Source organism: Enhydra lutris, unplaced genomic scaffold (genome assembly GCF_002288905.1).
Source record: "Enhydra lutris kenyoni isolate GAN:26980312 unplaced genomic scaffold, ASM228890v2 scaffoldscaffold2, whole genome shotgun sequence".
NCBI classification, from domain to species: domain Eukaryota; kingdom Metazoa; phylum Chordata; class Mammalia; order Carnivora; family Mustelidae; genus Enhydra; species Enhydra lutris.
Window position 1 is genome coordinate 10,774,979 of NW_019154086.1, and position 24,603 is coordinate 10,799,581.

Genomic DNA, 24,603 nt, shown 5'->3' on the forward strand with positions numbered 1-24,603 from the left:
AAAATCAGAACTTTTAAAAGTCTGCTCCACTGAGGGACATCGCTCCAGAGGCTAAACCGGGGTGAAGCCCGTGTGGAGACAGTGTGGCCTCAGGTCCCGCGGGTTCACAGAAGGATTGGGGGTGTCTGAGTGTTGTAGAGCTCACAGGTATTAGAGTGGGGAACCTGGCTACAGAGACTGAGCCGAGGAGTGAGCTCTCAATTTGGGTTTACCTTGAACCATAATCTGTGGTACAGGCCACTGCTCTGTGAGTGGGGTCCCCACAAGATCCAGGGAGACCCCTCCTGGAAGAGCCCAGGGATCTGCAGGGTTCGGAGACTCCAGGCAGAGGTGTGTGCCAGAGACGGAGATGCTTGGTCACAGGCTAGGTGAGCTCGGAGCACAGCTGGAGGCCAGGGGGATGGGAGTGATTGAGCGCTTTTCTCTAAGGGCGTACTGAGGAGTGGGGCCCTGAGCTCTTGGCTCCTCTGGGCCAGAGATTGGGAGGTTGCCATTTTCATTCCTGTCCTCCGGAACTGTACGCAAAGCATTCAGGGAACAAAAGTTCCCGAAATCGAACCCTAGTGGATTACTTAGCCTGGCCCTTGGTAAGGGCGATGCAATTCTGCCTCTGGCAAAGACACTTGAGAATCGCTACAACAGGCCCCTCCCCCAGAAGATCAACAAGAAATCCAACCAAGACCAAGTTCACTTACCAAGGAGAACAGCGGAATTCCAGAGGAGGAGAAAGCAAAGCATGGAATTCATGGCTTTCTCCCTATGATTCTTTAGTCTTGCAAAGTTAATTAATTTTTTTATTTAATTTTTTTTCTTCTGCTTAATTTTTTTTAACTTTTATTCTTTCCTCTTTAAACGTTTTTTAACTAGTTTATCTTAACAATACCTTTCATAAAAAATGATCTTTTTTGAACCTTCATTATTATAGTCATATTTTATCCTTCATTGTATCTAACTTTATTTTTTGTATACACATAGGGTTTTTTCTTCTAAAAAATTTGGGATACAACTTCTTCTAATAGATCAAAATACACCCTAAATCTAGCATTGGGCTTGTCTCTAGCCCGAGCAATTTCTCTACACTTTCTTTTTCTTTATTCTCCCAACCAACTTATCTTATCAACTCCTTTGTTAGAAATTAAAAAAAAAATTTTTTCATCTTTATAGTCATATTCCATCCCCTCATTGTGTTTACCCTTATATATGTTTTTCATTTTTTAAAATTTTGAGAGGTAGTTTCTTCTCAGAGACCAAAATACTTCCCAAATTATGTGGGTGACCCTGTTCTAGACCCTGTTCTAAAATTTAGGGAGGTAGTTTCTTTTAAGAGACCAAAATACTCCCGAAGTTAAGTGGGTGACCCTGTTCTAGTCACCAGTCTAATATATATATATATATATTTTTTTCTTTATTTGTTTTCTTTCTTTAATTTTTTTTTTTCTGAACTTCTTTTTACCTCCTTTCTTTCCCCCATGATTTGGGGTCTCTTCTGATTTGGTTAAAGCACATTTTCCTGGGGTCTTTGCCAGCTTTTTAGTATTTTATTTGCTCCTTCATATATTCTTATCTGGAGAAAATGACAAGGTGGAAAAACTCACCACAAAAAAAAAAAAAAAGAGTAAGAGGCAGTACTGAAGGCTAGAGACCTAATCAATATGGACATTGGTAATATGTCAGATCTAGATTTCAGAATGATGATTTTCAAGGTTCTAGCTGGGTTCGAAAAAGGCATGTAAGATATAAGAGAAACCCTGTCTGGAGAAATAAAAGCCCATTCTGGAGAAATAAAAGAACTAAAATCTAACCAGCTTGAAATCAAAAAAGCTATTAATGAGGTGCAATAAAAAAATGGAGGCTCTTACTGCTAGGATAAATGAGGCAGAACAGAGAATTAGTGATATAGAAGACCAAATGACAGAGAACAAAGAAGCTGAGCAAAAGAGAGACAAACAACTACTGGACCACGAGGGGAGTATTTGAGAGATAAGTGATACCTTAATACGAAACAACATTAGAATAATTGGGATACCAGAAGAAGAAAAAAGAGAGAGTGGAGCAGAAGGTATATTGGAAAGAATTATTGCAGAGAATTTCCCTAATATGGCAAAGGGAACAAGCATCAAAATCCAGGAGGTGCAGAGAACCCCCACTCAAAATCAGTAAGAATAGGTCCACACACCATCATCTAATAGTAAAATTTACAAGTCTTAGCGACAAAGAGAAAATCCTGAAAGCAGCCCGGGACAAGAAGTCTGTAACATACAATGGTAAATATATTAGATTGGCAGCGGAGTTATCCACAGAGACCTGGCAGGCCAAGAAGAACTGGCATGATATATTCAGAGCACTAAATGAGAAAAACATCCAGCCAAGAATACTATATCCAGCTAGGCTGTCATTGAAAATAGAAGGAGAGATAAAAAGCTTCCTGGACAAACAAAAACTGAAAGAATTTGCAAACACCAAACAGCTCTCCAGGAAATATTGAAAGGGGTCCTCTAAGCAAAGAGAGAGCCTAAAAGTAGTAGATCAGAAAGGAACAGACACAATATACAGTAACAGTCACCTTATAGGCAATAAAATGGCACTAAATTCATATCTCTTAATAGTTACCCTGAATGTAAATGGGCTAAATGCCCCAATCAAAAGACACAGGGTATCAGAATGGATTAAAAAAAACAAAACCCATCAATATGCTGCCTACAAGAAACTCATTTTAGACCCAAAGACACCTCCAGATTTAAAGTAAGGGGATGGAAAACAATTTACCATGCTAATGGACATCAAAAGAAAGCTGGGGGGCATCTGGGTGGCTCAGTTGGTTAAGCAACTGCCTTCGGCTCAGGTCATGATCCTGGAGTCCCAGGATCAAGTCCCACATCAGGCCCTCTGCTCATCAGGGAGCTGGCTTCTCCATCTGCCCCTCTCCCCTTTCATGCTCTCTCTCTCTCTCTCTCTCTCTCTCTCTCAAATAAATAAAAAATCTTAAAAAAAAAAAAAGCTGGGGTGGCAATCCTTATATCAGATCAATTAGATTTTAAGCCAAAGACTATAATAAGAGTGGAGGAAGGACACTATATCATACTCAAAGGGTCTGTCCAACAAGAAGATCTAAAAATTTTAAATATCTATGCCCCAACATGGAAGCAGCCAACCATATAAACCAATTAATAACAAAATCAAAGAAACACATCGACAGTAATACAATAATAGTAGGGGACTTTAACACTCCCCTCACTGAAATGGACAGATCATCCAAGCAAAAGATCAACAAGGAAATAAAGGCCTTAAATGACACACTGGACCAGATGGATATCACAGATATATTCAGAACATTCCATCCCAAAGCAACAGAATACACATTCTTCTCTAGTGCACATGGAACATTCTCCAGAATAGATCACATCCTGGGTCACAAATCAGGTCTCAACCGGTATCAAATGATTGGGATCATTCCCTGCATATTTTCAGACCACAATGCTCTGAAGCTAGAACTCAATCACAAGAGGAAATTTGGAAAGGACCCAAATACATGGAGGCTAAAGAGCATCCTTCGGAAGAATGAATGGGTCAACCAGGAAATTAAAGAATTGAAAAAATTTGTGGAAACAAATGATAATGAAAACGCCAACAGTTCAAAATCTGTGGGACACAGCAAAGGCAGTCCTGAGAGGAATATATATAGCGATAGAATCCTTTCTCAAAAAACAAGAAAGGTCTCAGGTACACAACCTAACCCTACACCTAAAGGAGCTGGAGAACAAACAACAAAGAAAGCCTAAATCCAGCAGAAGAAGAGAAATCATAAAGATCAGAGCAGAAATCAATGAAATAGAAACCAAAAAAACAATAGAACAAATCAATGAAACTAGGAGCTGCTTCTTTGAAAGAATTAATAAGATTGATAAACCCCTGGCCAGACTTATCAAAAAGAAAAGAGAAAGACCCAAATAAATAGAATCATGAATGAAAGAGGAGAGATCACAACCAACACCAAAGAAATACAAACAATTACAAGAACATATTATGAGCAACTCTACACCAACAAATTTGACAATCTGGAAGAAATGGATGCATTCCTGGAGACATGTAAACTGCCACAACTGAACCAAGAAGAAATAGAAAACCCGAAGAGACCCATAACCAGTAAGGAGATTGAAACAGTCATCAAAAATCTCCAAACAAACAAAAGCCCAGGGCCAGATGGCTTCCCAGGGGAATTCTACCAAACATTTAAAGAAGAACTAATTCCTATTCTCCTGAAACTGTTCCAAAAAATAGAAATGGAAGGAAAACTTCCAAACTCATTTTATGAGGCCAGCATCACCTTGATCCCAAAACCAGACAAGGATCCCATCAAAAAAGAGAATTACAGACCAATAATATCCTGGAACACAGATGCAAAAATTCTCACCAAAATACTAGCCAATAGGATCCAACAGTACATTAAAAGGATTATTCACCACGACCAAGTGGCATTCTAGGGCTGCAAGTTTGGTTCAACATCCGCAAATCAATCAATGTGATACAAGACATTAATAAAAGAAAGAACAAGAACCATATGATACTCTCAATAGATGCTGAAAAGCATTTGACAAAGTACAGCATCCCTTCCTGATCAAAACTCTTCAAAGTGTAAGGATAGAGGGCACATACCTCAATATTATCAAAGCCATCTATGAAAACCCACCACAAATATCATTCTCAATGGAGAAAAACTGAGAGCTTTTCCGCTAAGGTCAGGAACACGGCAGGGATGTCCACTATCACCACTGCTATTCAACATTGTATAGAAGTCCTAGCCTCAGCAATCGGACAACAAAAAGAAGCTAAAGACATCCAAAGCGGCAAAGAAGAAGTCAAACTCTCACTCTTTGCAGATGATATGATGCTATATATGGAAAACCCAAAAGACTCCACTCCACAACTGCTAGAACTTGTACAGGAATTCAGTAAAGTGTCAGGATATAAAATCAATCTACAGAAATCAGTAGCATTTCTATACACCAGCAGCAAGACAGAAGAAAGAGAAATTTAGGAGTTGATCCCATTTACAATTGCACCCAAAACCATAAGATACCTAGGAATAAACCTAATCAAAGAGGCAAAGAATCTGTACTCAGAAAACTATAAAGTACTCATGAAAGAAATTGAGGAAGACACAAAGAAATGGAAAAACATTCCATGCTCATGGATTGGAAGAAAAAATATTGTGAAAATGTCTATGCTACCTAAAGGAATCTACACATTTAATGCAATCCCTATCAAAATCCCATCCATTTTTTTCAAAGAAATGGAACAAATAATCCTAAAATATATATGGAACCAGAAAAGACCTCAAATGGCCAGAGGAATATTGAAAAAGAAACCCAAAGTTGGTGGCATCACAATTCCAGACTTCAAGCTCTATTACAAAGCTGTGATCATCAAGACAGTATGGTACTGGCACAAAAACAGACACATAGATCAGTGGAACAGAATAGAGAGCCCAGAAATCGACCCTCAACTCTATGGTCAACTAATCTTCAACAAAGCAGGAAAGAACGTCCAATGGAAAAAAGACAGCCTCTTCAACAAATTGTATTGGGAAAATTGGACAGCCACATGCAGAAAAATGAAACTGGACCATTTCCTTACACACGAAAATAGACCCAAAATGGATGAAGGACCTCAGTGTGAGACAGGAATCCATCAAAATCCTTGAGGAGAACACAGGTAGCAACCTCTTCAACCTCAGCTGCAGCAACTTCTTCCTAGGAATATTGCCAAAGGCAAGGCAAGCAAGGGCAAAAATGAACTATTGCGACTTCATCAAGATGAAGTCTTGCACAGCAAGGAAACAGTTAACAAAACCAAAAGACAACTGACAGAATGGAAGGAGATATTTGCAAACGACATATCAGATAAAGGGCTAGTATCCAAAATCTATAAAGAGCTTAGCAAACTCAACACCCAAAGGACAAATAATCCAATCAAGAAGTGGGCAGAGGACATGAACAGACATTTCTGCAAAGAAGACATCCAGATGGCCAGCAGACACATGAAAAAGTGCTCCACATCACTCGGCATCAGGGAAATACAAATCAAAACCACAATGAGGGGCACCTGGTGGCTCAGTGGGTTAAGCCTCTGCCTTCAGCTCAGGCATGATCCCAGGGTCCTGGGATCGAGCCCCGCATCTGGCTCTCTGCTCCGCAGGAAGCCTGCCTCCACCTCTCTCTCTGCCTGCCTCTCTGCCTACTTGTGATCTCTGTCTGTCAAATAAATAAATAAATAAATCTTTAAAAAACAAAAAACAAAAAACCACAATGAGATATCACCTCACACCAGTCAGAATGGCTAAGATTAACAAGCCAGGAAATGACAGATGCTGGCAAGGATGTGGAGAAAGGGGAAGCCTCCTACACTGTTGGTGGGAAAGCAAGCTGGTGCAACCACTCTGGAAAACAGCATGGAGGTTCCTCAAAAAGTTGAAAACAGGGCTACCCTACGACCCAGCAATTGCACTACTGGATATTTACCCTAAAGATACAAACATAGTGATCTGAAGGGGCACGTGCACCTGAATGTTTATAGTAGCAATGTCCACAGTAGCCAAACTATGGAAAGAATCTAGATGTCCATCAACAGATGAATGGATAAAGAAGACGTGGTATATATATACAATGGAATACTATGCAGCCATCAAAAGAAATGAAATCTTGCCATTTTCGATGACATGGATGGAACTAGAGGGTATTATGCTTAGCAAAATAAGTCAATCAGAGAAAGACAACTATCACATGATCTCCCTGATATGATGAAGTGGATGTGCAACGTGGGGGGTTTGGGGGGGTTGGAAAAGAATAAATGAAACAAGATGGGATTGGGAGGGAGACAAACCATTAGAAACTCTTAATGTCACAAAACAAACTGAAGCTGGCCAGGAGGTAGGGAGAGGGTGATGAGGTTATGGCATTGGGGAGGGCATGTGCTATGGTGAGTGCTGTGAAGTGTGTAAACCTGGCTATTCCTAGACCTGTACCTCTGGGGTAGTAATACATTATGTTTATAAAAAAATAAAAAATATTAAAAATTAAAATATATAATTCACTGGTTTTTATTATTACATAGAATATGCAACCATCACCACTATCTAATTTTAGACTATCTTTGTCTTTCCAAAAAAAAAACACTTACCCATTAAAAATCATTCTACTTCCCTCCTCCTGCCCAGCCCTGGCAACTGCTAATATACTTTCTGTCTCTATGGATTTGCCTATTTTGGACATTTCATATAAATTCTTTTATTTACATGATGTTTTCAAGGTTTATCCATGTTGTAGCATGCATCAGTACTTCATTTCTTTCCTCTAAATTTTAAAATTGAGATGAAGTAGGGGCAGCTGGGTGGTTCAGTCAGTTAAACGTCTGCCTTCAGCTCAGATCATGATCCCAGAGTATTGGGATCGAGCCCTGCATTGAGCTCCCTGCTCAGTGGGGAATCTGCTTCTCCCTTGCCCTTCTGCCTGCTCATGTTCTTTCTTTCTCACTCTGTCTCCCAAATAAATCAATAAAATCTTTTTAAAATTTTGAGATAAAGTACACATAGCATACAGTTTACCATCTGAATCATTTTCAAGCATACAGTTCAGTGGGATTAAATACATTCCTAGTGTTATGCAACCATCACCACCATTAATCTCTGTAACTCTTTTCTTATTGTAAAACTGAAACCACATACTAATTAAACTGTAACTCCCCATTCTACCCCTTCTCCCAGCTCCTAGTAACTACCATTCTACTTTCTCTATGAGACTACTCTAAGTACTTCATATGAATGAAATCAGACAGTATTTATCTTTTTGACTGGCTTATTTCACTTTTTTCACTTAGCATAATGTTCTCAAGGTTTATCTATGTTGTTGCAGATGTCAAATTTTTGTTACTTTTTAAGGCTAAATACTATTCCATTATATGTATATATAAAATATATATGTATGTGTATATATATATATATATATATATATATATATATATATATCACATTTTGCTTCTCTGTTTATCTGTCAGTGGACACTTGGGTTGCTGCCATGTTTTAGCTATTGTGAATAATGCTGCTATGAACATGGTGTACAATTATCTCAGAATTCCTGGATGATAATTATGGTAATTATGTTTTTAATTTTTTGAGGGACCAACATACTATTTTTTGGAGTGGCTGTACCATTTTATATTTTCACCAAGAGTGCACAAACATTCGTTTCTTCACATTATCACCTTTACTTGTTCTTTTCTTTTTTTGGTAGCAGCCATTCTCATGGAAGGGTGTGAGGTGGTATTTCATTATGGTTTTGATTTGCATTTCCCTAAGGATTGATGCTGTTGAGCATTTTTTTTTAATGAGTTTATTGGCTATTAGTATATCTTCTTTGGAGAAATGTCTATTTGAGTCCTTTGCTCATTTTTTGGATCAGTTTGGTTTGTTTTTTTTGTTTTTGTTTTTTTTTTTTTTTTGGTGGTGCTGGTGGTGGTGAGTTTTAGAAATTATCTACATATTCTAGATATTAATCCCTTATCAGGTATATGATTTGCAAGTGTTTTCTACATTTTTGGACTGCCTTTTAATTATGTTGATACTGTCTTTTGATGCACAGAAGTTTTAAATTTTGATGAAGTCCAGTTTGTCTTTTTTTCTTTTGTTGCCTATCATATCCAAGAAATCATTGCCAAAATCCAATACTGTGATGCTTTTGCTCTATGTACCTTTAATATATCTATGTAAAGTCTGTAATTTGCCAGTATCATGCAATAAGCCATTCAGAATATAACATCAAATAAAAAAGAAAAGCTTTTAATATGTTTTACAGCAACATGGCCACTGTATTTATGGTTGTGATGTAGGTTAAAAACTAACATGTTCAGGATAGAACTTCTCAAAAATGAAATTAATTTATAAGATGTAGAATAAAAATTTAATTTCTGTCTGTTAACTAATGAATAGCTGGATTCTTTAAAAGCCACTGTGAATAGAAGTTCCAGTGATTTAGAAGCTATAAGGAGAAATATTTCCAAAGTAAAGAAGGACATTCATGAAGAAGCAGCAAGGTAAGAAAAAAGATATTTATATATGTTTACAGTTCTTGACTACTTCTATTTTTTAAAGATTTTATTTATTTATTGGAGAGAAAGAGAACAAATAGAGGGAGGAGCAGAGGGAGAGGGACAAGATGCAGGGCTCAATCTCATGACCCTCACATCACAGCTGGATCTGAAATCAAAAGTTGGACATTAAATGACTGAATCACCCAGGCACCCCAGTTCTTGACTACCTCTAGAAAAATTATTAAATATTTAAGCTCTTGTTAATAATTGTAAACCGATAGCTGCTAAATGATTAAACTTGAAAAAAAGTTTTTTCTGGGTCTTTCTTTGTAAAGGCTTAGGAACAATATTTTTATGATCTATTAAATATATGTTTAATAAATATATAAGGTTTACAGAAAGGTAACAAAAAGGTAATGAATAGGTTTATGGCAAAAGAAACCTTCACATTATAAAGAAGAAATCTTAGGATAAACTGTTTCTTGTTTGTATTACTTTTTAGACATGTTTTCTGTCTTTCCTCATAAACTCTCTCTAGGTTACAGAAAATTAAAAATCATAATCAGATTGTGAGAAAAAAATTAAAGCAGATAACTGAGAAAACAATGTCTGTAGAAGAGAAAGCTACCAATTTGGAAGATATGCTAAGGGAGGAGGAAAAAAATGTAAAGGTAAAGTTTAGTTTTAGTTCTTAACAGTCAGAGTGAATCTTGCAATAGTGAATTAGACTCTTGCAATTAGGGAGTAGGAGGTCTTTGAAGAGGCTCTGCTTTCTGGTGTGATTACATTTGTAATCAGAATTTTGAGTTGTTGGACCCCTCTTTGTGTGTGGCTTCCAAGGATATTTCTGGCCTTTTATCTTAAAGCTTCTCTTTCTCCTTTTGCTTCACTTTCGACATTTGACGTGGATGTCTTCTTTCACAAGTAGCCTTCTACCTATAATCTTGTGCCTTCCCAATGCCTGGTGTGTCTCTGCTTGCCATTCATATATATGCTCTTATATTGCGGAGGTACCTTGAAAAATGCCCATATTTTAAAATTGATTTCTATCCTGACTGTTGGTTTTCTTTTTTTTTTTTTTCTTTCTTCTTTCCTTTCTTTGTGATCAAATTTCCCCCAATGGTCTACATTCCTTCCCTGTATTTCTTTATCATTTGTTATCTCTAATGGTCTGGCACCATTTATAGGTAAATGGACTCTTAAGTGTTCTACTCTATTAACTCTGTTGGAATGTCTTTGGCATCTTGGTAACATTTAGGCTGATTTTTGAGGAACTGGAAAAGGTTGGTTCATCACTTCCTCTTTGAAAACTTTGAAGTGACTTCTGTGATCTGATACTATTTATACTACTTCTTGCTTTTACTCTTTTTCTGAGTAATATCATGGCAATATTCTCCATTTGGTAAATATCAAGTATGGTTTCGCTTATATTTGGGTGGAATCAAGCTTCTTCGGTGTGCTGTTCAATGTTTAAAATCCCTGAATAATGAAGTCACGACTTGAGTGGTATATGAGTATAAATCACATTATTTTTAAAAAGTTGGTTTTTTTCCCCTAAGGCATGATTTTTTGTAGCACATGAAATAGGACAGTATTAGAACTTATTAGAAATCTATAAAGACAGAAATCCATATAAAGTAGACCTTTTTTTTTTTTTTAAAGATTTTATTTATTTATTTGACAGACAGAGATCACAGGCAGGCAGAGAGGCAGGCAGAGAGAGGAAGGGAAGCAGGCTCCCTGCTGAGCAGAGAGCCCAATGCGGGGCTCGATTCCAGGACCCTGGGATCATGACCTGAGCCGAAGGCAGAGGCTTTAACCCACTGAGCCACCCAGGCGCCCCTAAAGTAGACCTTTTGATGATGACATTAAAAACTGGTGACATGGGGCGCCTGGGTGGCTCAGTGGGTTAAAGCCTCTGCCTTCAGCTCGGGTCATGATCCCATGTTCCTGGGATCGAGCCCCGCATCGGCTCTCTGCTCTGCGGGGAGCCTGCTTCCTTCTCTCTCTCTCTGCCTGCCTCTCTGCCTACTTGTGATCTCTCCCTCTGTCAAATAAATAAATAAAATCTTTACAAAAAAAAAAACTGGTGACATTTTTGAAGAAATTAGCTTAATTAGAAAAAATGGGGTTAGAAGCATGTGTGCTACAGTTTATTATGGCAGCATGTATAGCAGCATTTTATTCATAATCTTGGTTTTTGTAGCTGTTGGTTTTTGTTTGGAAAAATCCTAACCTATATGTTTTGGAAGTGTACTGTGTTATACCACCAAGCACTCACTTTAAAACTGCCAGACAATCTTTAAGAAGGTCTTAAAACAAATGAAAATTGTCTATTATATAAAAAAGCATTCTTAAGATTATATTCTGTTTTTTAATTTGTCAAAATTTAAATCTGCCAGTCACAGATTTTTTTTTTCATATAGAGGTTCATTGGTTGCCAAAAGGAAATATGCTTATCTGGGTGTAAGAACACAGAGGGAAATTATTTCAACATTTAAAATGATAACTTTCAACAGATCTTGCTTGGCATGGGAGAAGTCTAGAACATATGGTCATGAAACCTTGAAGTCAAGACAGATCTGCCTCTTAAGAAATGAGGAGTGGGAATGGGGGACTGGTTTCTGTTTCCTGGAAGTCTGCACATGTAGGGAGGCCAACTGGAGACAAGGTGTGAATAAAAGGTAGTGCCAGTAGCATGTTGGGGCCAGCACTTCCCAGCTCAAAACAAATGATAGTTGAATTTCCTGGAATTTTGCAAGTCAGCTGCTAACATAGCTACTATTAAAAATTAAGTTATATAGACTTATAATTAAATATTTAACATTCAAAATGAAGTAAAATAAGTACTCAACACTCATCACTTCAAAATTATTTTACTATTATCTATTTATGCTCTTAAGATTACTTACATTTATTATATCTGTATAGTGGAAATGCTATGTAATGGCTTGCTAATGCCTATCTCTTCCCATCTCTGCATTTAATGGAATCATGTTAGTGGCTTGAAATTGGCCATAGTGGGAATATTTATACAATGAAAAATCAGCTTCTTCCCCCTAACCTCCCCCATCCTTTGGAAAGCTGGTGGATAAACATTTACCTGCTCACCACTGGATAGTGCCCAGAAGAAGGTGGGAGATTGCATGATATGATTTCTTTCCTGTAACAACCTCAGGACTTCAGCAAATTCTGTGAACTTCAAAGTTGTGTGTCTCTGGTATATTTTTTTTTCTAAGGAAACCAGTGGAATGGCTAAGTTCTAAGGTCAGGGTGACATGGTACAGAATTGAGATGACAGATCAAGGTACTGGAATAGAGTAGACTATAAGAAATGTTGGAGATTTGTTGAAATTGTGGGAAGGGCATTCTTATATTCTTAAAGGCTAAAATGTTGGGGGGGGTTAATTTATGACCCCCGAAATTATAATGTTCATAAAATAAAACATTTTAAGCTACTATAATTTCATTGATCACTATTATTCTTATCACCAGGAAGTGGAAGTTCAGTTGAACATAGTGAAAGAGGTACTATTTAAGAAAGTTCAGGAATTACAAACTGAAACAATGAAAGAAAAAGCTGTTGTATCAGAAATCGAAGGAACTCGGTCCTCTCTAAAGCACCTCAACCATCAGTTACATAAACTGGATTTTGAAACCTTGAAGCAGCAAGAAATTATGTACAGTCAGGTAGATGTTAATCTTATGAATGTCTTCCATATTGATTTGTTATAGTTGTGATGGTTAAGATACCACAGTGTCCTGAAAAAGCAAAGATTTTTAAAGCATTCTTGGAGGGATAGACAAATGTTGAAATGGGATATCACGTTTGGTCAGTAGTAAGGTAAGGGAGCCTTAAAAGCTATTTTTTTTCTTTATCTGAAATGAACAGGTGAGAGGATAGACTACTCTAGTGAGAGACAACCATGCTTTAGAGGAACCTGGGGCAATTGGGCCTAGAGTAAAACAAAACAAGGAGTGGGATATCTGAAACCTGGAAAAACTGTATGTTGGGTCTTAGTCATGCAAACATGGGCTTCCCTACCCCTCCCTATAAACTAATAGTTTAAAAGCACTTTGGAAGTTTTCACTTATATGTTCCATTTATATATTCTGTCTCATGTTAATTCTTTAATATCATTCCTCTCTACATCTCAATTTCCTTATCTAATGTAGTATTAGTTTCTCAAAATTACAGATGCTGAAGTATTCTCTTAAAAATAATTCATAGGAAGTTCACCATATTTGAGCCATCCATGGCTAACAATTTATTACTTTTTTTTATATCCCTTAGAAAATGGGCCCTCAAAAATCCATGTCCGTATAAATCCAGTGGTTTTACTGAGGTTTCATCCTAGTAGTATGGTGAATATCCTCCTAGCTGACTTCTTATATTTTCAGAAGATTACTTACTTTTATGTCATTATCATGCACTAGATCGTTGAGGAATGGTTTGCTATTTCTTTGCTTAGAGCTAAGAAGGATTTTATACTATAAATTACTGATGAATTAAAGTGACTTTAGTAAATGACTTAAGACTAAACTTTAAGAAAGTGTTTATTGTGTTTTTACATTTATAGAAATGGTTTTAACTGTTTATTTGTCATTATCTGTTTTTAAAAAAATGCAACAGGATTTTTACATTCAACAAGTGGAACGCCGAATGTCACGGTTAAAAGGAGAAATTAATTCAGAAGAAAAACAAGCCCTTGAAACAAAAATTGTTGAACTTAAAAAGATGTTGGAAGAGAAAAAATCTACATTTGGCCTTTTGGAAACACAGATCAAGAAACTTCATGTAACTTAGCCAAAATACTTTTGATGCTTCAAATATCCCAGTCATTAGTTATTCTGTTTTAAGTCAACATGGTCCTAAGACCATGTTTGGGTAGGATGATTGCCAAGCTACTTGCATATATAACAAATGTACAAACTAATGTTCATGTTTCTATACTGACTACGAGAATATAACATTACCATTGATTATGCATTTACTATATGTTAAATATATTATATGCTTTTAGTATTTTATCTCATTTAATCTTTATCAGTGTCTTGTGAGGGAAATATTAATACTCGTGTTACAAATTAAGTAACTTGTCCATGGTTACACATGTAACCAAGCTGTACACAGCTAGTACATGGAGTGCTAGGATTTGATGCTTAGCCCACTGGACTTCAAAATACTCTTAAATAGTACATGGTTTAAAACATTGATGAATTTCATTTTTCTATTATGTTTTTGCCAGAATATCTTGATTGCCCTTTATCTTTGAAATGACCTTTATGGGTCATCTATTGTTATTCATATTTTTACTTGGTTACAATTTTTTGAATGGTTCTATTTTGTTAATAAGATAAAAATGTTCTTCATCTTTCGGTATATTACTGTTTATAGTCATATAAAGCCTATGTTAGGGGAGCCTATGTAATATAAATCGTATTTTAAAGTTTAACTGAGAGTAAGTAAAGGAGCTCACGGACCTGAATGGAATAACCCCAAAAGATGGGAATGTCATTTACAGTTTGAAAGGCTTGTGATCGGTGTCCTCTAGTGGTTATAAGAAGGATTGCCCTGAATTCCTTCAGGACTGCAAAGGTGAAAGGAAGTTCTTACTTTTTAAAAGAATTTTTTTTTTAAATTTTAAGATGATAAAATTTTGGTTTGGAGTAGTTTGTGGCCTGATGAAATGTTTAAAAACTGTTTCCTTAACTTCGTGGAAAAGAACATGTATTTTGGAATAAAAAACAAGTGGTTGTGAATATAAAGTTTATTTCAGTACTTCTATTTCAACTTTTCTGAGACCCAGTTAACTGAGTCCTAGTTAACTCATCTATTAAATGAAAGAAAATATTTGGTATTATTTTAGGGTATTTGGGAGAATTAGAAGCAATGTGTATCTTAACATAGTGCTTTTAGGAGGTATTTGATAAATGGTATAGTTTTAATTACATAGAATATGATAAGAATATGAATGCTGCTGAATGATAGGAGGGTGACATTTGCATGCAAGCACATTTCTTGACTCTGGTGTGAATGGTATCTGTTTTGCTGTGTAGGAATAGTTCTAGTGTTCTGTCTTTTAACTACTCAGGCTGTGTCCATTATACAGCTGTATAGTACTTACTGCCTCTCCCAACTCGGTTTTAATAGAGAGATAAATAAATTACAAGAAATGCAAGTGAAGTTTTTAAGATATTAAAGCTAGATAACCTTCTAATGAAGGTCTGCTCTTCTCAGTAGTACCATGAGATTGTGAAGTCATTCTGCATTACCTCTTCCATGCTATTCCATCTCATATTTTGAATAATAGAAACTAATTCCTTCTGGTTGAAAATCACCTTAAGTTAAAATTTTTTTCATTCTAAAAGTCAATTTTATGAAATCACTTTTTTATGTGTGATTTTATGAAATCATACACACAAAAAAATTCCTCTTCTTACGGTCTTGATGCAATGCAAATCTCTTCATACCTAAGAGAAATACAGGCAATGAGAGAGGCATAGGTGGGAGGCAGAGAGAAAGAGAGAGTAAAAGACAGAGGGAGAGAGAGGAACAGAACTACGTCTTGAAACTAGAAAGTTTTTGCTTTAGGTACCCAGAGGGGATTATGAGCATAAACCTTGTTCCGAGGTCTGGGTGAGTAGGGAGATGTAGGCTGTTATAAAGCTAGGAACCTGATATCTGATGGATATATGTGACACACTTACACATCTGATGGAATTAGAACTTTTCTAGCATTTTTCTCTCTAGCAATACATAACTATACATGTAATTAAGTAATAATAAAAATTCATGGCACTTCTGTGTGTCAAACACTGTTGTCGACACTCTTTGACAGTAACATCTCTAATCCTCACAGCAGCCCAGGCAGGTAGGTACTGTCATCTCCATTTTAGAAATGAGGAAACTAAGGAAGAGTAGGTTGCCCATCAGGGTCAGATAACTCATGTGTAATTAAGGCCATCTGATTCTAGAACTTGTACTGGGAACAAAAACCCTATGCTTTTTTAGACTGAAGGTTTTTGCCTTCTGTGACTTGGGTTCAATCAAATAAGGAACTTCAAAAGGTGAGCTGTATACTGAACTGATGCTTGGCTTCCTCTTCATATTTCTCCCCATAAATGGCAATCACCTAATAATTCAGGTTGAACTATACACAATATTTTGCAGAATTATTGAACCAAAACCAAATCCAAAAAATCAATAGGTGATAAAAAGGAATATGTTTCTATGTGAATATCCACATGTGTTATATTAGAAACATTAGAGCATGAAGTGTGAGATTTAAAAATCCAATTATTATAAATATTCAATGGAACATAATTTAATGTAAGATATGTTTATTTAATGTTATTTTAAAATATATATTTATGTACCTCTTTTCCCTTTTTATAGAATGATCTTTACTTTACCAAGAAGTCAAATAGTAAAAATTGTGATGAAAAACAGTTCCTCATGACCAAAATAAATGAACTAAACCTTTTCAATGACAGATCAGAGAAAGAACTTAATAAAACCAGAGCTTTGAAACAGGTGCAGTAAATCGTATGTGTATGTAATATTAAAAAACACATTTTAATGCTAATTATAGAAAATTTAAAAAATATACCAAACTATAAAGATGAAAATAACTCACTATAATCACTGTATACAAGATAAAGTGTTAAAGTTATAGTATTTCCTTCTAGTCTTTTGAAGAAAATTGACTTTATATATATTATTTAAAAAATTTTTAAATATATTATCTATTTCCATGTATGTCAGCAAACATTAAATATTAAACATTAAGTATTCTTTAAAAATTATTTTTAAGGTCCTCCTACAGTTTATTGCATGCGAATTTCCATAACTTATTTAACCATATCTTGTTTTTTGGATATGTGTTTATTTCCAATGTGTGGTTATTCTAAGTGGTACTATCAGGTGGACCTGGCTGGTTCAGTCAGTGGAATGCAACTTGTTCTCATGGTCATGAGTTTGAGCCCCATTTTGCGTATGGAGCCCACTTAAAGAAAATATAGTACTACCATATAGTATGCATATATGTCGTTGTATAATTGTTCAATGAGTTACGAGAAATTTCTAACTGTGTTATTACGGTTCAAAAAGAATGAATATTTTCAGTGCCTTAAAACTATTTTTTTAAAAAAAGATTTCATTTTATTTTAGAACGAGAGAGTGCACGCATGAACAAGGGGAGGGGCAGAGGGAGAGAGAGAGATTTCCCAAGCAGACTCCTCACTGAGTAGGAAGCTCCACACAGGGCTTGATCTCATAACCCTGAAATCATGACCCAAGCCGAAACCAAGAGTTGGGCACTCAACTGATTGAGCCACCCAGGTGCCCCCAGACTTTTAAGCCAAACTGTCTTCTAGAGGGTTCATCTAATAGTCCCACAGCAGTGTGTGAGCATTCTATTTTACTCACCATCAGTAAGCATGGATATTATAATTCATAAAAATGTTGTCAATTTGATGAGCAAACATAGTATTTCATTGTATTAGTCTATATTTTTTAAATTGGTGACAACGTGTTGTTTAAAAATAAAATTTAAAATATTTATGTTTAAATAAAAATGTTTAGGTGTGGCTGGGTGGCTTAGTGGGTTAAGTGTTAACTTAGTGGGTTAAGTGTTAACTTTTGGTTTCAGCTCAGGTCATGATCTCAGAGTTGTGGGATGTGGACTCTGTAATGAGCATGGAGCCTACTTGGGATTCTCTCTCTCCCTCTCCCTCTGTGTCCTCCTTCCCTCCCCCCCCACTTCTGTGTGCTCTCTTCCTCTCAAAAAAAATGTACGTTATATTCCATGATCTTTCTTTTTTGGATTTCTAGTTTATTATCTTGGCCCATATTTCTATTAGAAGGTTTATATTTTTTAATTGCTTTGCAAAAGACCTTCATATGTAAAAATATTAACTGTCATATTATCAATATTTTTTCCATTTATCTTTAAATTTTTATTCAGATTTTTGACATTAAAAACCTTTTTTAACATCAATTACTTTTTCCCTAAAAAATTTTTATACTTAGAAACTTCTTTGTCATACTAAAAATCAAACAAATGTTTAATATTTCAGTAACTGCATTGGTATTATCTCTTACAGTAAATTTTTCATTAATCTGGAATTTCTTTTTAGTACATTTGAGATGTAGGGATCTAATCTTTTCTCCAACTAAAAAGCTATGTTTTGAAATAATAAAGTCTTATGTTCTGGAGTGTTTGTTTCTGGGCTTTCTATTCTGAAAAGTGATTTATTTGTGTACTCTTCTGTCATTATTCTATCCATGACTGATGGTTTAGAATAGAAATTTATTTACATGTTATTTTGTGAGATTTAGTTTAGAATATAAAAATTTTCATCCATAGGAATATATATATATTTCCTGGATTGTAAGATTTTGGGAATCTTCCTTTTTTTTTTTTTTTTTAGTAAAACTTAAATTTCAAATTGAATTATAATAAGACTTGGAATAAATCCTTTTCTTAAAAATGAAGAAAAACCAAGAGTTATCACTGAGAGCAATCTAAATTTAATCCTAGTTATCTTGGTCAGTGGTCAAATTAGAAAAAGTTGTATTTTCAAGTTTGACTTTTGTGGCAATAAAAGAAAGCATTTTGGTCTGTGTATAACAGTAATAATTTAAGTATCTGACAATTTTGTTATGTTGATAGGATTTGATGATAGAAGATAATCTTTTAAAACTTGAGGTTAAACGTACTCGAGAAATGCTTCACAGTAAGGCAGAAGAAGTACTTTCTCTGGAAAAAAGAAAACAGCAGTTACACACAGCTATGGAAGAACGAATCGAAGAAATTAAGGTTCACAAAACAATGCTTGCATCACAAATAAGATATGTTGATCAAGAACGGCAGAACATAAGGTATTTTGTGCTTTAAAATACTGCTAAAATTTTTTTGAAAATGTAAGTGATGTCAGAAGAACTGACTGGATGATCATCTTTTTCTTATTTGGAAAGGCTTTTATTTTATTTTATTATTATTTTTTAAAGATTTTATTTATTTATTTAACAGACAGAGATCACCAGCAGGCAGAGAGGCAGGCAGAGAGAGAGGAGGAAGCAGGCTCCCTGCCGAGCAGAGAGCCTGACTCAGGGCTCGATCCTAGGACCCTGAGATCATGACCTGAGCTGAAGGCAGAGACCTAACCCACTGAGCCACCCAGGTGCCCTGAAAAGGCTTTTAATATATTGGACACATTTTAATAAAAAACTTATGTTTTTTCCTCACTCTTTCCTTTGGGTAACTTCTAATTCTCTAGATTATCCCTTTTGCAATGAGATCACTAATTCCCTTGTTTGATTTCCAAGTATGTTTTGTGGTGAGAGTTCAATAACATGCTTTTCCTTATGGCTGCATTTATTAAAACAATTTTTCCCTAGAGGTTTTGCATATCTTTTATAAAAAAGATTTATTCCTGACTGCATGCTTTTTATATGATTAAATTAATTAAGTAATTAATTTATTATTTATTTGAGAGAGAGAAAGCATGAGTAGGGGGAGGACAGGGGGCAGAGAGAGAGAGAATCTTAAACAGGCTTGATGCTCAACGTGGAGCATGATGTGGGGTTCTATCTCAGGACCCTGAGATAATGGTCTGAGCCAAAATCAAGAATCAGATGCTCAATTGCCTGAGCCATGCAGGCACTCCTACATGCTACTTTTAAAAATGTTTCTGTAAATGTTATTTCCTTTTAAATCATTTCATTTTTGGTTTGTTGCTAGCATTATAGAAATACAGTTAATTTCTATGTATTAAGAATTCAGCAACTTTGCTTAAACTGTTATTAATTCTGACAGTTGATCCGTAGATTCTAATTTCTAGGTATTTCATTCACATTCATTGCAAATAACAGTTTTGTGTCTCTCTTTTCAATCTTTATAACTTTTCTTTCTTTTGCTTCACTGTCCTTGTTGTCTGACCTCCAGGTCAGTGCCAACTGGCAATGGTGATTGTAGGTCCCCTGGTCTTGGACCTGATCTGGAAGGGAATCATTTTATCACTAATATGAATTGTAGACTTTTTTGAGATAATTTTTAAATATCAAGGGAGTGCCCATCAATTTTCATTCTTTGCTAAGATGTTGTTTTAGTTCATTTCATCAGGAATGGATATTGACTTTTGTTATATGCTTTTTCTGTATTCATTGATATGATGTAGCTCCTTCCGTCTGTTAATATAGTTAAATATAGTGATTGATTTTTCAAGGTTAAAATAACATTATAATCCAGGAATAAACAAAACTTCTCTGTCACATATTACATTTTCTATAATTCTAGATTTTGTTTGATGATATTTGTATATAGTTGTCACATCTGTGGTTATAATTCTCCTTTCTGTGTTGTTGTTGTTAAGTTATCAGGTAATTAAGGTTATGTCAGCTTTCATAGAATGATTCTGTGTGTTTTTTATTTTTCTGTAGTCTGGTTAAGTTTGTAAAAGAGTAGAATTATATCTTTCTTGAATTTTCAAAGATCTTACTAGTAAAGCCATTGGATGCCTGGACTTTTTTGAAGATTTTCAACTACTGGTTCAATTTATTGATTGGTTATAGAACAACATAGATTTTGTATTTCTTCTTCAGTAAGTTTTAGTAAATTATATTTTTACCTAAGAAAAAATTTCCATTTCATCTAAATTTTGAGTTATTGCCATAAAATTGTTTATGATACCATTTTATTATTTGCTTAATAGCTGCAGTGTTTGTAGCCTTTCATTCCTGATATTATTTGTGACTTCTCTTTTTTAGGTGGGACAAGTCTTGCAGTGGTTAATGAATTTTATTATTCCTTGAAAAGAAACAATGCTTGTTCATTTTTTCCTATTGTGAATCCATTTTCTATTTTATTATTATTTATTATTATTTTTTAAAGATTCTATTTATTTATTCTAGAGAGAGAGAGAGAGAGAAAGCATGAGTCAGGGAAGAGCAGAAAGGGAGGGAGAGGGATGAAGAAAGAATCTCAAGTAGGCCTCAAGTCAAGCCCAGAGCCTCATGCAGGGCTTGATCTCACGGCCCTGAGATCCTGACCTAAACTGAAACCAAGAGTTGGATGTTTAACTGACTGAGCCCCCAGGTCACCACTTTCTATTTTATTAATTGCTGCTCTCACATTTACTATTTTTTCCTTCTATTTTTGTGGGTTTATTTTGATGTGCTTAACTTTTTGAGATAGACGCTTAGCTAATTATAAATTTCAACTTTGTGAATTTTTTATTAATTATTTTTATTAACATATAATGTATTATTTGCCCCAGGGGTACAGGTCTGTGAATTATCAGGTTTACACACTTCACAGCACTCACCATAACACATACCCTCCCCAATGTCCATAACCCAACCACCCTCTCCATACACCCCCTTCCCCCAGCAACCCTCAGTTTGTTTTGTGAGATTAAGAGTCTGTTATGGTTTGTCTCCTTCCTGATCCCATCTTGTTTCATTTTTTCCTTCCCTACCCCCCAACCCCCCCACTCTGCCTCTCAAATTCCTCATATCAGAGAGATCATATGATAATTGTCTTTTTCTGATGGACTTATTTTGTTCAGCATAATACCCTCTAGTTCCATCCACATCATTGCAAATGGCAAGATTTCATTTCTTTTGATGGCTGCATAGTATTCCATTGTGTATATATATATATATATATATATATATATATATATATATATGCCACTTCTTTATCCATTCATCTGTTAATGGATATCTTTCCATATAGATTCTTTCCATAGTTTGGCTATTGTGGACATTCCTGCTAGAAACATTTGGGTGCACATGCCCCTTCGGATCACTACATTTGTATCTTTAGGGTAAATACCCAGTAGTTCAATTGCTGCATTGTAGGGTAGCTCTATTTTCAACTTTTTGAGGAATCTCCATACAGTTTTCCAGAGAGGCTGCACCAGCTTGCATTCCCACCAACAGTGTAGGAGGCTTCCCCTTTTTCCGCATCCTCGCCAACATCTGTTGTTTCCTGACTTGTTAACTTTAGCCATTCTGACTGGTGCGAGGTGGTATCTCATTGTGGTTTTAATTTGTATTTCCCTGATGCCGAGTGATGTGGAGCATTTTTTCTTGTGTCTGTTGACCCATCTGGATGTCTTCTTTGCAGAAATGTCTGTTCATGTCCTCTGCCCATTTCTTGATTGGATTATATGTCCTTTGGGTGTTGAGTTTGGTAAGTCCTTTATAGATTTTGGATACTAGCCCTTTATCTGATATGCTGTTTGCATATATCTTCTCCCATTCTGTCAGTTGTCTTTTGGTTTTATTGGCTGTTTCCTTTGCTGTGCAAAATCTTTTGATCTTGATAAAATCCCAATAGTTCATTTTTGCCCTCGCTTCCCTTGCTTTTGGCAATGTTTCTAGGAAGAAAAAGTTGCTGCAGTGGAGGCTGAAGAGGCTGTTGCCTGTATTCTCCTCAAGGATTTTGATGGATTCCTGTCTCAATTGAGGTCTTTCATCCATTTGAGTCTATTTTCGTGTGTGGTGTAAGGAAATGGTCTAGTTTCATTCTTCTGCATGTGGCTGTCCAATTTTTCCAACACCATTTGTTGAGGAGACTCTTTTATCCATTGGATATTTCCTTCCTGCTTTGTCAAAGATTAGTTGACCATAGAGTTGAGGGTCGATTTCTGGGCTCTCTATTCTGTTCCACTGATCTATGTGTCTGTTTTTGTGCCAGTACCATAATGTCTTGATGATCACAGCTTTGTAATAGAGCTTGAAGTCTGGAATTGTGATGCCACCAACTTTGGGTTTCTTTTTCAACATTCCTCTGGCTATTTAGGGTCTTTTCTGGTTCCATATAAATTTTAGGATTATTTGTTCCATTTCTTTGAAAAAGTTGATTGTATTTTGATAGTGATTGCAATCAATATGTAGATTGCTTTAGGTAGCATAGATATTTTCACAATATTTGTTCTTCCAGTCCATGAGCATGGAATGCTTTTCCATTTCTTTGTGTCTTCCTCAATTTCTTTCATGAGTACTTTATAGTTTTCTGAGTACAGATTCTTTGCTTCTTTGGTTAGGTTTATTCCTAGGTATCTTATGGTTTTGGGGCAATTGTAAATGGGATCAACTCCTTAATTTGTCTTTCTTTTGTCTTGCTGTTGGTGTACAGAAATGCAACTGATTTCTGTGGATTGATTTTATATCCTGACACTTTACTGAATTCCTGTACAAGTTTTAGCAGTTTTGGAGTGGAGTGTTTTGGGTTTTCCACACAAAGTATCATATCATCTGCAGAGAGTGAGAGTTAAATTTCAACTTCGAAGGTTAAACATTAGTTTAGCAGTGTCTTACACAATTTTCTATAAGGGCTAAATAGTAAGTATTACAGGTTTTGTGGGTCATGTCGTCTCTGTTGCAACAACCCAACTCTGCCATTGTAGAGCAGAAGCAGCCATAGATAGTATGGAAATAAATGAGCATGCCTGTATTCCAATAAAACTTTACAGACACTGAAATTTGAATTTCATAGAATTTTTATTTTTTATTAAATATAATGTTCCTCTTGATTTTTTCTTTAATTATACATTTTAAAAATGTAAATGGCATTTTTTTCCTCATGGGCTGTACAAAAACAGGTAACAGGCAGGATGATATGTTGACCCCAGATTTGTATCACTGAGTAGTAATATTGCATTGCATACATCTACCCCAATTTGTGTATATATTTATTGTTTCTGGGTTTTAACTATTACAGATAAAGCTGTTCTGAACATATATGTGCTTGGTATGAGCATATGCTTTCTTTTCTCTTGGATAAATACCTAGAAGTGGATTATATGATAGGTATTCTTTTTGTCTTTTCTGTCTTTCATTGGTTTTACTAATTTTGTTTTTCCCTTCTTTCCTCTTTTATTGTTTGGAATATATGCATTCTAATTTTTATTATTTTGTTGGTTATTCTTTTTTTTTTTTTAAAAGATTTTATTTATTTATTTGACAGAGAGAGATCACGAGTAGGCAGAGAGGTAGGCAAAGAGAGAGGGGGGAGCAGGCTCCCTGCTGAGCAGAGAGCCCAATCCAGGACTCGATCCCAGGACCCTGAGATCATGACCTGAGCTGAAGGCAGTGGCTTAACCCACTGAGCCACCCAGGCACCCCTTGTTGGTTATTCTTAAATTCAAGAGAAACTTTAACCTTCCTATTTCTCTGTGAATACTGAGGATTAATTAGCTTACGATTTTTTTTCCTTCATAAAAGAGATAAAGACTTCTAGCATCTTTTACTGCTGCATTTCCTCTCTCCTTCTTTCCTGTGTTGTTGAAACCACCAATTATAGTTTCAGGTTGTTATTTTTTGTTTTTATTTTTTTATTTTATTTTATTTTATTTTTTTTAAAGATTTTATTTATTTATTCGAGAGAGAGACAGTGAGAGAGAGCATGAGCGAGGAGAAGGTCAGAGGGAGAAGCAGACTCCCCATGGAGCTGGGAGCCCAATGTGGGACTCGATCCCGGGACTCCGAGATCATGACCTGAGCCGGAG

General features: G+C 35.7%; 1 protein-coding gene across 1 annotated transcript in view; it reads left to right on the plus strand.

Annotated features, from left to right (window-relative positions):
- The window catches only part of LOC111151580 (coiled-coil domain containing 39), a 52,749-nt gene that overhangs the window by 15,911 nt on the left and 12,235 nt on the right, over window positions 1-24,603 (plus strand). Inside the window, exons 8-13 of the mRNA XM_022509658.1 lie at window positions 8,981-9,084; window positions 9,620-9,752; window positions 12,577-12,771; window positions 13,715-13,879; window positions 16,481-16,618; window positions 18,759-18,967. Of these exons, the coding sequence (XP_022365366.1) occupies window positions 8,981-9,084; window positions 9,620-9,752; window positions 12,577-12,771; window positions 13,715-13,879; window positions 16,481-16,618; window positions 18,759-18,967 (944 nt within the window). The remainder of the gene's footprint in view (window positions 1-8,980; window positions 9,085-9,619; window positions 9,753-12,576; window positions 12,772-13,714; window positions 13,880-16,480; window positions 16,619-18,758; window positions 18,968-24,603) is intronic.